Source organism: Elephantulus edwardii, unplaced genomic scaffold (genome assembly GCF_000299155.1).
Source record: "Elephantulus edwardii isolate Elephantulus edwardi_28Jun2011 unplaced genomic scaffold, EleEdw1.0 scaffold00026, whole genome shotgun sequence".
In the NCBI taxonomy this organism is placed as follows: Eukaryota; Metazoa; Chordata; class Mammalia; order Macroscelidea; family Macroscelididae; genus Elephantulus; species Elephantulus edwardii.
Window position 1 is genome coordinate 4,855,704 of NW_006399776.1, and position 12,502 is coordinate 4,868,205.

The 12,502-nt window shown below is 45.9% G+C and overlaps 1 protein-coding gene across 1 annotated transcript in view; it reads left to right on the top strand.

The window, feature by feature from the left end:
* PLA2G4E (phospholipase A2, group IVE) overlaps positions 1–11,641 on the top strand; it is a 48,397-nt gene extending 36,756 nt beyond the window's left edge. The window contains exons 13-20 of the mRNA XM_006883220.1: positions 2,412–2,634; positions 4,346–4,460; positions 4,984–5,121; positions 6,921–7,028; positions 7,609–7,812; positions 8,549–8,715; positions 10,823–11,006; positions 11,424–11,641. Coding sequence (XP_006883282.1) covers positions 2,412–2,634; positions 4,346–4,460; positions 4,984–5,121; positions 6,921–7,028; positions 7,609–7,812; positions 8,549–8,715; positions 10,823–11,006; positions 11,424–11,641 — 1,357 coding nt within the window. The remainder of the gene's footprint in view (positions 1–2,411; positions 2,635–4,345; positions 4,461–4,983; positions 5,122–6,920; positions 7,029–7,608; positions 7,813–8,548; positions 8,716–10,822; positions 11,007–11,423) is intronic.
* Positions 11,642–12,502: the final 861 nt, after the last annotated feature.

Below are 12,502 nucleotides of genomic sequence, written 5' to 3' on the forward strand. Positions count from 1 at the left end.
CTCCCATTGACCAGCCCCTGATGTGATGGCCTAAGTCTCAAGCCATCAGGATTTCTGTGATTCTGAACATATCATGCTGCTGTGAATCTCTTATGATGCAGCCAATATAACTTCAATTTAAAGTTCTTAAGTACAAGTGTAATGTGCAACTCCCATTCCAGGATTGCCTTCTCATGGGTTAATACTGCTTGTCTTCCATTTGAAGCCAGGTGCTGATGCAGCTCTTGGGCCCAGAAATCTTTTCTGGTAATGCTTTGGGGTGTGCCCTGGCCAGTGCAGCCTGAGGTTACCTGTGTTAGAATCTGGAGATCAGCACAACTCTGCCTCCCTCCTCCCCAACTCCCAGAAATCTTTTCTGGCAATGCTTCGGGGTGTTCCCTGGCCAAAAAAAACCAGTATGATTTGTAAAAAGAAAAAAGAAAAGGATGGGCAATCTCCTCCCCTGTGGTTCACTGCCTCTGAAAACTCACTGGTGGGCCAGCTGCTATGAGTCAGTTCCCACTCAAAGGCACACAACATCAACAAAAACAGGTGGTTAGGAGCTTGAGAAAAAGCCTGTCTTCATCTAGGTCAAGGGCACCCACAGCTTCCTGGTCTACTAGAGAGCCCGGTAGGAGATTAGGAGCTAGGGAGTACTGAGGGGTTGGCCAGGGTGAGCATGGGAGGGTAGAGGGTCCGCTGGCCCAGGAAAGTGTTCTTGCAGAAGCAACTCTTCTCAGCAGTTTGTTTTTTAAAAATTAATTACAATGGAGTTTACAGAGACTTAGGGTTTCCATTCATTCATTGTTGCACTTTTCTCCCTGCTCACCCCTTCCCCTCAATTAGTTCTTCTCTTTGAAAAGTAAAAAAAAAAAAAAACCAACAAAAAACACCATTCTTTTACTGTTATACAATCCCTCCCCCCAAGTCCACTCCACTGGGCAGCCTTCATTCGGGACTCCTTTCATGACAATAATACCCAATCATATATCCCTTTTAAACAGTTCTCGCCCTCATCTGTTGCAATGTTGCATATATTATTTATCCCATCTTTCTCAATCTTTCTTCAACCCTGATGTCAGTCCCATTTTCCAACAGTGACCTTATGCAATATTTGTCCTTTTGTGACTAAGATATTTCACTCAGTATAATGTCCTCCAGGATCACCCATTTTGTATAATATTTCATGAGTTCCTTGTTTTTCAATGCAGCATAGTATCTCATTGTGTGAATACACCAGAGCTCTATCCATTTGTTTGTTGATGATTGCGGCTTTGTTCACAATAGCAAAGAGTTGAAACAACCCAAGTGCCCATCAACAGTTTTTGAAGACTTTTTAAAGTGCAAAAGTAACAAAGTGAACCTTATGTGACCAGAGTTGTGTTTTCACCTGAAAAAAAATCTTATAACTATCCAGTCATTACTACCAGCCAGAAATAAGACCTATGAAGGAAGAGGTCGCTGGCCAGACAAATCACACTGCAGTGAGGGTGGGGCATTCCCAGACACAAGTGCTGAAGCCCAAGTCTTGAGGTCCGCCATCTTTGTTTTCCCTTTTCCTACTGTGTACATGTAAGTTAAGAAAAGAGGGAAATCAGTACCTTTTAACTCACATGTGGAAGTCCACACCTATGGGTACTGGTGTGGAAAGAGGAGCCTTGGTGTTACTGTTCTAAAGTACTTGCAGCTAACCCGAAGGTAACCATTTGATGCCATCAGCTGCTCCTCAAGAGAAAAATGTGACAGTCAATCTGCTTCTGTAAAGATTTACAGCCTTAGAAATTCCATAAGGCAGTTCTACTCTGTCCTATGGGGTCCTGTGAGTCAGGCTTAGCTCACAACAATGTGTTTGGGTGGGGTTTTTTTTATGGGGTTTTTTTTGGTGTTTGTTTTTTGGGTTTTTTTTTTTCAGGTTATGGCATAGTAAAAAGGGTTCAGGATTTGGAACCAGGAACATTAATTTGGGTTCAAGTGAGTCTGCGTTCAGATACTGGCTCTACCACTCCTCGATACAGAGTTTGCTTCATTCATTACATTAGTTCACTTCATATTCACAGTAATGCTGTGAGATTGGCACCATTAACAACATTGTCCCCATTTCACAGATTTGAAGACTGAGGTGAAGAGAGGCTAAGCTACTTACCCAGTACACCACTAATGGGTAAAAGAGCCCGGTTTTTGAACTTTGGGAGATCTAGGTTAAAAATTTTCATTCTTAATGAATGTTTTCTATCTGGCACATTGAAGGCATTTAAGAAAGTGTAGCAATTGTGGCCATGGGTCATAATGTTTACTTTTCATCCTCCAGGCCTCTGTCTCACCCCCTTTCCTCCTAACTCCTCTGGAAGGTTAGGGTTTCTCTCCCACCAGAGTCTGGGGTTGATTAGACCAGAGCTGGGTCAGCTTTACCAGCTATGCCTGTCTCCCTCCAGGACCATGGCTACCTTGTATCAAGACCCTGAATGGTCCTCCAAAAACCTGGAGAAGGCCATCTTCGAGGCTCGAAGGCATGTGGTCAAGGACAAGATGCCAGCCCTGTTCCCTGACCAGCTCTTGAAATACAGGGAGGAACTCCGGCAGCGCAGTCAAGAGGGCTACAAAGTCACCTTCACTGACTTCTGGGGCCTGCTGATCGAGGCCTGTCTGGGAGACAAGGTAGGCATCCAGCTTCACCAGGAAGATCTGGGCTAAAACTGCAGTAAACAGAATCAGATTGGACCTGCAGGTGCATCCTTGGGCTGTACGATCTGTAGTTGAGTACAACTCATAGTGACCCCATGAGTTGAGTACAACTCATAGTGACCCCATAAATATCAGATCTGAATCCTGCCCTGTCCTGTGCCATCCTCATCATCTTTGCCACCCTCTAGCCACTGTGTCACTTATTGTGCTACAGTCACTGTCTCAATCCATCTCACTGAGGAGTTTCCCCTCCTTCACTGACCCTCCACTTTTCCAAACATAATGTCTTTCTTCAAGGACTCCTAGCAACATGCCCAAAGTATGCGAGATGAAATTTTCACCATTCTTCCCTCTAAGGAGCATCCTGGCTACACTCTCTCTAAGACATATGGATTTGTTCTTTGGGCATTCTATGGAATATTTAGTGCCCTTAGCCAGCACCACAACTCAAAGGCATCAATTCATCTTCTACCATCTTTATTCACTATCCAACTCTGAGATGCACAGCAAGAAATTTTAAAGACCATAGCTTGGATCAGGCACATCTTGGTCTTTAAACTTACATCCTTGTTCTTCAGCACTTTGGGGAGGTCCTCTAAGATGTGGGAGGTGCCTTAATGCATGACAGAGGAAAGGGTGAACCTTTGAACACTTCAGGGAATGATCAGGACCCTCATGTAAGGGGTGGCTTAGACACAACCCTGCATGGAAGAAGTATGTCCTTGGAGAAGCAGCTGCCGAGATGGTTTTAAATATATAAAAATTCAGTTGGAGGAAACACCTGCGAGAGAAAATGAAGCGGGACCTATGCAAGGTGCAAGACAGCCCCAAGGGGCCTCTGTTCTCCCACTGTGGCCAAGGCAGCAGCCTCTCCCTCAGGACCCCTGGGCAGTGAGCATGGACAAGCATCTTCCTCACATACAATCCTCTTTCAAGATGATCAGACCTCTGGACTCAGTTATGGCATGCACCACTTGCCTTGCAAAGGAGGCCCCAGAGTGATGAGGCCCAGTCACAGGTTTACCATCCTGTAACAGCCTCGTGGCCCCTGGAATAGCCACAGGCAGTCAGCCAGCCGGCAGGTGTTGGCTGGATTTAGAGCCTGGGCTTCTGAGGTCTCAGTTCTGCCTGGCTGCAATGGCTCTTTAAGTTTGAGGGTTGTTTGTGGCCCAGGGTGAGTTGCAAGGCTCCTATTCTAGACAGCACAACAGTCTACAGGAAGTAGTATTCTGGTTTCAAACCCTTTTATTAAAAAAAAAAAAAAAGAAGCAGCAGCAGCTTAACAAGCTTTATGAAGGAGCCCAATAAGTTGAGCAGATAGAAATGGCTGATCCCTTAGGAATTGATGGGAAATACTGGGCATGAAGGGGCAAACAGTGTTTTCCCCCCTAAACCCCTTCATCTTCTGGCCACTGAGGCCCCAAAAGGAAACCTGGGAGCCTGAGGGACAGGGCCTTGGACAGAGCCAGGGGGCCCAAGGCTCTGTGTCTGGGGTAGCGGATGGCCGAGCAATTCATTCTGTGGATGCTATTAAGAGAGGGAGTTTATGCAGCAAGCCCTTCTCACTCATCACATGTGTGGCCTTGAGAAGCCTGAATAAGGTTGTGGAGGTCCTTATCCTGAACTGCCTCTCTGACCCCTAAACTGTCTGCTGCTTCTCCTCAATCATTTCCTTTCCCCACAGAGAAATGACTGCAAGCTTTCAGAGCAGCGGGCTGCTCTGTGCCGGGGCCAGAACCCCCTTCCCATCTACCTCACCATCAACGTCAAGGATGATGTAAGCAACCAGGATTTCAGAGGTAACCTGGTGCCTGACAGGCTTACGGGGGTGGGGGGCGGGGGCGGTGCTCCTTTTCAGCAGGCAAGGCACATAGCACCTCCATGCCTCCTCTACCCCTCACACCTTTGCCAATTTTCACAACAAAAGTGGTGCCCACCGAGGGAGAAGTCAACTGTCACATGGGGCGGAGCAAGGTCTTGGGCTTCCTTGGCCTCACGCTTCCCTTTTGCATGGGCTGAGGAAAACAAAGGCCATGAAGAGAGGAGTCCTAAATGTTTCTCAAGAAATCCAAAAGAAAGAAGGACCCCAGCGACCTTCCCTGTGTTGGGGTTGGGGATCAGTTTCCATCTCCATTTACTGTGTTTTGGAGGAACAAAAGCAGGTTGAAGAGCTGCCACACAGGGCAGACAGTGCCCCCATGTGCCCATAGGCGGAACTGCAGTCTCTGTCCCAGGCTCTTCAAGGCAGAGGGGAGGGAGGGTGGCTGTCCAAGGTGGTGCCCAGGACTGGGACTGACCCCTAACTGGCTGCTTCATGTGCAGAGTGGTGTGAATTCTCCCCGTATGAAGTGGGCCTGCAGAAGTATGGAGCCTTCATCCCTGCCGAGCTCTTTGGCTCTGAATTCTTCATGGGGAGACTGATGAAGAGGACTCCGGAATCACGAATGTGCTACATGCTAGGTAACCACCTAGGTGCCACCAGGGCACCTCACCGCATGGTGGGAAATGTCACTTTTGAGTTAGAGGACTGACATAAAGGCACACCTGATTTCCCTAGGATTTTGTCCCAGGTGTTGGAGCTAGTGGTTTGGGTTGGTCCTTGGACAGGGGACCCTCCAGCTTTTGCCCACATCAACTTATCCCAGGACAAGCTGTCAAACCCAGGCCCAGTAAGGCCTCCAGGACTACTCCAATGTCCTTATACACCTTCTGGCACAAAGGGACTTCCAGGGGTCCCCAAGACTTTGGGGACCAGAGGTAGCTCTCTCAACATTTTAGTCTCTGTCAACCTTATAGCCATGAAATTTAAATTGACCTACAGCTGACCCTTCAGCAAGAGGCTATAAATCACATGGGAGGAGATGGTCCATCTTCCTCCTGCACGGCAACCAGCAGACTTGAATTAGCAAAGAAGTACAGCCTTTGAGTTACCACCAAACCTCTCTACCGACTATGCCATCGGAGTCCCTTAACATAAGCATATGAAGTAACTCTAAATATCACGGCTTGGATCAGGTACATCTTGGTCGTTAAATTGTCATCCTTTCTCTTTATTACTTTAAAGAAGCCCCTGACAGCAGATTTGCCCAAAGCTTCATGTCATTTGATTTCTTGGTTGCTGCTTCCATGGGCATTGACTGTGGCTCCAGAGGAAATGAAATCATCAGCAATTTCAGTCTTTTCTCCATTTTCATGATGTTACCTGTTAGTCTAATTATGGGGATTTTTCTTTTCTTTGTGTTGACATGTAATCTATACTGAAGGCTGCCTTTGATCTTCAGTGAGTGCACTCCATGTTCAGCACCAAAAGTTGTGCTCAGCGTATTGCAGGTTGTTGATAGACGAGTGTTAGAAAGTTCTTTAGTTCCACCAGTGAGTGCCCAGAGGCATCTCAATCTGTCAGCAAGACACCTGTCTGAAGGAGCTCAACTTTCTCACTCTGTGGGCCAAGAAGCCGCGCCATCTCATGCTGGTCTCCTGGGTCTGCTTCTACTGTTTCTCAGCCCCTGTTCTCACCATCTCTTGCTGTCTCTTGTTGACTCTGGTATTTTGGCACTGTCTCCTGGGTCTAGATCTCAGCACAAGTATCCAAATGATGTGCTTTGCTTCTGGTTATTCTTTCTTGGTGGTAGTCAGGCCCCTTCTCTGCTTGCTCCTCTCTCCTTTTACCTCTTGTAAGACAAGCGTGATTCCGCAAAGGGGGTGACTTAAGTAAGGGTAGTGACCTGAGTGCATCCCACCCTAATTGTACTTCACTAACATAACAAAACCTATTCTGCATTAACATAACCTAATCCTGTTGCCTCAATACATTCATTCATTACCATTGAATGAGTTTTAATTCATACTAGCTTTCCAATAGGTTCCGAAGGCTGTAAATCTTAATAAGAGGAGACTGCCCATCATTCTCCCAAGGACCACCTGAAAGATTTGAACTACTGGAAGTTCATGGCCTTTGAGTTAGCAGCACAACTCACTAAGGCTATGCCACACACAGAGCAAAAACAGATACATCTCATAAAATAGAGGACGACTACACAATACTCAGAATAATGACCTAGCCAAATTGATACCTAATTCCAACCATCACAGGTTATTTGCACACTCCCACAAAGACTGTGACTAAGGAACAAATTAAGTCATTCACTGCACCTCAGTGAATGAAGACCAAGGCCCAGCCATGTGAAGGTAGAAAGCTGAACTCTTAGATAACAACTCTTTATCTCTAAGTTCCTCATCCCTACACCTTGACCTCCTAGGTTTGTGGAGCAGCATTTTCTCCCTGAACCTGCTAGATGCCTGGAACCTGTGCCATACCTCAGAGGAGTTTTTCCACCAGTGGACAAGGAAAAGAACGCATGATATTGGTGAGTGACACACTGGTTGACCCTCATGGTTGGGTGATGGGAAATGCTAGGGAGGGTTGATAGTGAACCAAGGACCAATCCAGCTTGCCTGTGTTTCAGCACAGACCTTATGGTCCACAGAGATTGGAAGGCAGGTAGGGACAGAGAGTCTTACCTGCCTGGAAGGTTAACAATTATAGGTGGAGACATTGTGTCAGAGTTAAGCCATAAACCCATGGAGCTAAATCCAGTCTGATGGAAGAAGTGTGGAACCAATAAGAAATAGAGAAGAAAGAGTTCAGAGAGGGCCTAGCAGAGCTAAGAAGGATTGGATCAATGAGCACAGTAGAAAGTCTCTCTTCTCTGGGACCCAACCTTGCCTATCACCCCTCCCTTCCCATCTCCATTTCCAGGCCGCTGGTATATGTCTCTCACTTGGGTCCTTCTGGCTTGAAGACCAGGGTCTCCAGACCCTGATAACTGAGAACGTGTGAAATATACTCAGGACTGGGTCACCACCAGCCAGTACTTGACCTGGGCCAGCTCAGGATCTGCCCCTTCTTGTGACCTGCCCCCCCCCCATTCCTTCTCTTCCCTGCAGAAGATGAACCAATCCTGCCTGAAATCCCCAAATGTGATGGCAAGGTCTTGGAGACCACGGTGGTGGTCCCAGGTTCATGGCTGTCCAATACTTTCCGAGACATCCTCACTTATCGGAAGTGTGTGTCTGAGTTCCACAACTTCCTGCAGGGGCTGCAGCTGCATACTGACTACCTCCAGAACGGCCAGTTCTCCAAATGGAAAGGTAACCCAGCCGGGGCTGCTCCTCCTGGGAGGCCTCTCCCTAGAAGCAGAAGTAGGTGTCAAGGCTGCCATCATCAGACTATGCTAATTGGATCAAGTAATAGACTGCCCCCCACAGTGTACCCCGCCTTTGGTGGTATGTGAACAGGGTGAAGGTCTGGCATCAGGGAGCAGTGTTGATATTTAATTAATTGAGTCTGTACAAAAATGCAGGTAGGACAAGAAAGGTTTCATTTTACAGAGGGCAAAATTTTCAGCATGCCCATAGACTTAATATGAGTGGTGCTCCCTGAAACTGGGCAGCAGTGGCCCAGCATGAGAACCCCCCCAGGGAGGAAGTAGCAGAGCCAGGCCTTACTGCATGGCCCTGTAACATCATTTAGACCTTCCTCCCAACCCTACTAAGGCTCTGAGATTGACTTTATACCTCCTTTGATATTTTATTCACCACAACGTTCAAATATCTGCTTGAGTGTAACCTATGCATTGATTTCTAGGATAGTTTTAAACTTAACTAGTGGGTTGTTATATATATATTCAAAACAAGTCCTGCTAAAGTGCTGTGATAATGTCCATAAGCTCACCCAGGGCACAGTGGGACTCCCAGAAGTGACCCAACCAGGAGAGAGAGGGCTAGAGGCCCAGGATAAGGGGCTCTGACTACTCCCTGAGAGCAGGCGTCTCGGACATGTGGTATCCTGGGCACCATGTTGATAACTGGAAGGCTTGGCTTTCAGACACATTGCTTGATGGCTTCCCAAACCAACTGACGGGTTCTACAAAACACTTGTGCCTGCTGGACACTGCATTCTTCGTCAACTCCAGCTATCCACCCCTCCTACGACCAGAGAGGAAAGCTGACCTTATCATTCATCTCAATTACTGTGCTGGGTCCCAGACAAAGGCAAGTGTGGCAAAGACACTTTTCATTCCGGGTAAGAGTGCACAAAAGCCTCAAGAGTTGGAGACTTTCACCAGCTGTGAAATAGGAGCATGTGTGTGTTTATTTTCCCTGCAGTCTCCAAGACTTGCTAAAGGATTATAAGGCTGAGCCTCACAAATTCTCATCAATCAAGCTACTTTATATGACCCAAGATCAGAACATTGAGACTTCAGAGTAAATGATCAGATGGGGCATACACGTGTGCACACACACACACAGAAAGAGAGAGAGAGACAGAGACAGACAGACAGAGAGAGAGAAACGTGGAGTTTAAGTTAAGTCAATCAGCTAATTACAATTTTATTCTTGGAGTTGAGTTTTTGCCATACTTAGCAATTCTTTCGAGGAAAAAAAGTTTTTAAAAAATAGCCTTAATAGAATCCAGTGAATTTTAAAACCTTAAACTACTTCAAGAACGTGTAATGTCCTACTTTAAAAATAATCATACATAGACGTAGAAAGACGGGGAGACCATCCACAGCATAGACTAATGAATCAAGACTAGAAATTTTTGCTTATTTTTATCCCATTTTTAAAAGCTCCAGTCCTTTTTAAGGGAAAATAAAACCTAACTTTTAGTCCAGTTTAAAATTGTTCTATTCTGTGCTCGCTTCGGCAGCACATATACTAAAATTGGAATGATACAGAGATTAGCCTGGCCCCATGCACAAGGATGACACGCAAATTTGTGAAGCGTTCCACATTTTCAAACAAGACTGACATCAGGGTTGGGGTAAGACTGAGAAAAATTTGATAATTTGTGTATACTGCATTGAAACAGATGAGGGAGAGAACAGTTTAAAAGTGGTATATGATTGGGCATTATGGTTATGACAAGAGTCCAAAATGATGGTTGCACAGTGGAGTGTACTCGGGGAGAGGAGAATTCTATACCAATGAAAGAATTTTTCTTTTACTTTTCAAAGAGAAGAGCCAACTGGGGGGAGGGGTGGGCAGGGAGAAAAGTGCAAGAATGAATGAATGAATGAAAATCCAAAATCTCTGTAAAGTTCATTAACATTAATTTAAAAATTTGTCCTATTCTGATGTCCAGGAAAGTGGAAGTATAGACTAATGACAAGGACAACAATGATAATAATGACTCAAATTTATAAGCAATAATTACCTAGCACATTTTCCCACTCAAACATCTCATTTCATCCTTATATCAGCTCTACCTCATGTCATATATTGTTATTCTGTATCATCAAGTGAGAACCAACCCATAGCTGACCCTCCAGCAGGTTTTCAGAGGCAGTAAATCACATGGGAGGAGACGGCCCATCTGTCTCCTATGGAGCAGGGGACGGGTTCGAACCATGTACCTTTGAGCTGGTAGTGCAATTCCTTATCACTAAGCCACCAGAACTTCCCTCCTCTATATGGCATATGTTGTTGTTGTATGCCTTCAACTCAGCACTGACTCATAGCTGACCCTCCAGCAGGTTTTCAGAGACAGTAAATCATCACACAGGAAGAGATAGTCCATTCTTCTCCCACGGAGCAGCTGGTGGATTTGAACCACGTGCCTTTGAGATTGCAGTGCAGCTCCTTACCACTAGGCCACCAGACCTCTCTATATCTATATAGATGAGGAAATTAGACAGGTTAAGTGACTTGAAGAAAGTCACACAGCTATGAGCAGTGGGATAGAGACAGCACTAAGGGACCTCTGATACTCTCAATTCGGTGCTTTCTGTTACATCAAATCTATAACAAATGCCCTTCAAGGTCCTCTCTAGCTCTGTGACTCTTGAAGTAAATTTTAAAGCCCTTGCATGTGCTGCAGCTCTGGCCACCCTCCAAGCCTGCTGTACCCAGGTCTGCATTTAGATGGAACATTATGCAAAGGGTTTGCGTTCAATTCATTTGGGAAAGTACGTTGCAGTAAGACCTGCACCAACCCACTGCCTCAGGCCCTTAGTCCTGACCTAAACATATCACAAACTAGGCAAAAATGATTGGAAGCTGAGCTGTTAGGTGGGGAAATCAGGAGGTTGGATTTAAAGACTGTGTTTTTTGCCTCTCTCATCCCAATACTTAAACTTTTCCTTCTGTGATATTCTAGCCCATGAAACAAACCTGTGAGTACTGTGCCACACAAAACATCCCCTTCCCCAAGTACGAGGTACAAGAAGATGACGACAATCTCAAGGAATGCTACCTGCTGGAGAACTCTGAGGAACTCAACGCCCCCATTGTGGTCTTCTACCCACTTATCAACGGCACCTTCCAAAAGTACAAGGCTCCAGGCAAGAGACCCCCACCCTGGGTTCCCAGCACCCACTGGTCTTGGATTGAGAGGGTGTGGATTTGTGAGGTCTTCTAATAGTTGACCTGGGCTTTTATAACCTGCCTTAGCTCCAGGCCCGCCTGGTCCTGGCTTTGTCAACAAGAAAAGATTGCCCCCATGTGGTGGCAAATCACACCCTCCCCTTTTATTCACTCAACATTTGTGTGCCGGGGACCAGGTTTGGCCCTGGGGTAATCCTAAAAGGAATAGAGGCTTAAGGGTATGTGTGAGTGTATGGTGATTGTACAATCATGTGCATGTTTACATGTAGGGGTTTGTTGGTGTGTACAGGATGGGTCACTAGGAGAGATTCAGCGGGTCATTTTACCCTCCTATAGTCAGGATTTATATAGCAAGTTCCTCTGCTACTTCTCAGGTGTGGAAAGAAGTCCTGAGGAGATGGAGCAAGGCGAAGTTGACATTTATAGCTACAAAACTCCCTATGCCACCAAAGAGCTGACATACACAGAAGCCGCCTTTGACAAGCTGGTGAAGCTCAGCGAGTACAACATCCTGAATAACCAGGACAAGCTCCTTCAGGCCTTGCGAATGGCGGTGGAGAAGAAACGTCTGAAGAGCCAGTGTCGCTCCTAAGCCCAGGGAGCCTCCTGGGTCCCGAGCCTGCTTCTATTTGAGGAAGGCAGTCCATGAGCGCCAAACAGCCCACAGCCTATCTGCTTTCTGAAAAAGGGAAGGTGCAGACAGGCTGCCTGGGCCTTCTATTTTAAAAAATTTGCGATTTAGAAAAATGCTGACAGAGACATAGAGAAAAACAAAGGAATGTATTGTCATTTTGTACCCACTCGTGATTTTTTTTAAAAGTCATCCCTTAATGGAAGGGATCTGAAAGCCACATTCCCACAAATATTTAAATGTGTAGAATTTAGTCCTCATCTGAGAAAGAAGGCTCATTCCCCAGAAACTTGGGACTCAGAGCTGGAGGGTGAGGTTCCCACAGCCCTGCTCTCTACCTCTTCACGTGCACTAGAGGAATGAGAAGCATTCTGAATTTCTCTGGAAAAACTTTTTTTTTTTAAATTTAAGGAAATTGTATTCTTATGATTTTTACAGAAAATTTCTATTTTGTGAGTTGTTGTGGGGCATTTTATGAGTTAGAGTATTAATATGAAGAATGCTAGAAAATCAGATGGAACATGAATGACATGGCAGTCTCTTGATCTTGCCAACAGCAAAGCCAAACAGATGACCGTGTCTTAGTGGTGCTCACCCAGCTAACTCACCCAGGACTCCTGAGCCGCCAGATCCTGACCAGGTTGGATGCCAGTTCTGAGTATCCAGCTTCAACTGAATGTCCACATCTGCAGCTCAGGTTCACCAAAGGAACACCTGGGATGCAGCTCAGAGAACTTTAAATAAATAAAATTGTGCATCAGGGTGTGGTCAGTGATGTTGTGAGGACTGCCCACTCCACAGCCGATATTCACTGACAGACAC